Genomic DNA, 2042 nt, shown 5'->3' on the forward strand with positions numbered 1-2042 from the left:
CTCTTCAAATGGGGCTTTTCCAGGGAGTGTCCAGACAGGTCAAATAGTGACAGTTATATGGGGCTTCTTGAGGAGTTCCAAACCTAGTCTGGGCCCTCAGTGACTGCTAGGCTGTGGTTTTCTCAGCTGTAGTGGTTGCAAGGCTGCTGGGTTTTGAAGGTACAGCACAGCCAGGGACGGGACAATGGGAGTAGAGCAAGTTAAAACATTCCAAAACTCACTGTTTTTACTGAGATTTAACATTTTTTTTTTCTGGAATAAACAAATGTTCCTTGGATTGTTGAAAGCTTTGGTGAATTTCCAGAGTTCTGAAGAATTGATATTGACAATTTTTTCCCACTGTTTTCTATTGCTTTTATAAAGAAGATTTTCGAAGGTCCTTACTTTACCATTACAGAGATCCTCTCCTCTTTTTAAGTGTCCTATGCTGTTGATATAAAATTTTCTCTTTTTCTGCTTTTAGATACCTTTGAGATAGCATCTGTAAATTTACCCATTCCCGTGCAAACCAGGAACTATTATAAGAATGTTTCTGACAACAAAGAAATTGTAAAATTAGTCTCTGTGCTTAGCACAATCATCAGCTCCATCAAAAAGGTATGTCGTGGGGATGTGTAGCCTGAGCCCTTCCCTTTACAGCCTGTGCTTGTGTGGAACTGACATCTCAAGTTCATCCTACATGTAGCCTGGGTCTTACCCACTGTGCCTTCAGTGACTGGCTTAGGGCATCTTGTGCATTCTCAGCACATGTTTGTTTAACTAAAGATTTTTCATTCTCGATTGCAAGATAAAAGAGAACTATTATTCCTATGTTTTATATTATGTTCTGTTTAATGCCTTCAACCTATTTATTTATTTAGTACAAATAAATCTGAGCGTTAAAAAGTTCGATGTGTCTCAAACCACCAGTCAGATTGGTGGTATAATTCACTTCATAGAGAATCAGTGATACTAGTACATTTGAAAGAGAATAAGATTTACAGTCAACTTTTCATATTTGTATAGTCAGGGGAATCTTAAAACATATCAGATGAAAATTTATGTATATTGCCATGTGGAAATCAGGTAATACCGAAAGTAAAGAAAATATTAGTATTATAAATACAAACTTGCACTGGGCATAGATGTAAAGTCGGGTTAACTTTTTTATTTCCCACCTGCTCTTTTCTCAGATTTTCCTTTTTTATTCAGACAAATCCGTTCTTGTGGCCAAAAAGATTCAAAAGTCTGAAGTCAATTTCTACTTAAATAAATCCATATTCACATCTATATTGCTGCTAAGATCTGTTGCCTCTTTAAAAATGTGTTGAGGGAATAGTCATCACTCAGTAAATACATCTTTTCTATTACTTAGTTTTGATAGAATTATTTTATTTGTTTGAAAGCATTTTGAAAGGCTACCATTGCCGTAACCATATGAGGAAATATTAAGTTTAATTTTAATGTGTCCCCGAGGGGACTGGAAGCTTTTGCATTTATGCATTTTCAATTTTCTTTTCTTAATATATTGAAGTTCCTGTATTTAATTTTGTTCTAAGGGCAGTGTTCACGTAATTTAATTTAACAAATATTTGTCTCGTGCTTTGTTTATCAAGCTCTATACTAAATGATCAAGCTAAGTAGAGTATTCTATAATGATAATAAGCATTCAGATATATTTTCCAATGTTTTAGCAATCATGGAAAATACAGTGAAATACATCAATGATAAGATACATTACTTTCTCTGAATATAAGCAGCCTCTATTATGAAAAGCTAAGGGTAAGACATAGTAATAGTAACATAATGCTGGCAACAAAATACTTATCTCTGTGTCATTTTTGTTGTATTTACTTTTATGTTATGAAGGATGTGTACAGTTCTTAGTCTTCCTTCAAATAATAGAAAGGGTTGGCATTTAGAATAACTCGAAGGACATCTTCCGCATTGATAGGATGGCCAGATTGTTTCTGGAAGAAAATACGCATGCGTGGTCATAATGCTAGCCATGGCCAGCCCTCCACAGCTACAGACCCTCCGAATGGCTTTCCCTCAACCACAGA

The 2042-nt window shown here is 35.4% G+C and overlaps 1 protein-coding gene across 1 annotated transcript in view; it reads left to right on the forward strand.

Moving 5' to 3' along the window:
• The window catches only part of DNAH5 (dynein axonemal heavy chain 5), a 223620-nt gene that overhangs the window by 59543 nt on the left and 162035 nt on the right, over positions 1-2042 (forward strand). Inside the window, exon 22 of the mRNA XM_023532947.1 lies at positions 464-597. Within this exon, the coding sequence (XP_023388715.1) occupies positions 464-597 (134 nt within the window). The remainder of the gene's footprint in view (positions 1-463; positions 598-2042) is intronic.

Source organism: Pteropus vampyrus, unplaced genomic scaffold, assembly GCF_000151845.1.
Source record: "Pteropus vampyrus isolate Shadow unplaced genomic scaffold, Pvam_2.0 Scaffold94, whole genome shotgun sequence".
Taxonomy (NCBI): domain Eukaryota; kingdom Metazoa; phylum Chordata; class Mammalia; order Chiroptera; family Pteropodidae; genus Pteropus; species Pteropus vampyrus.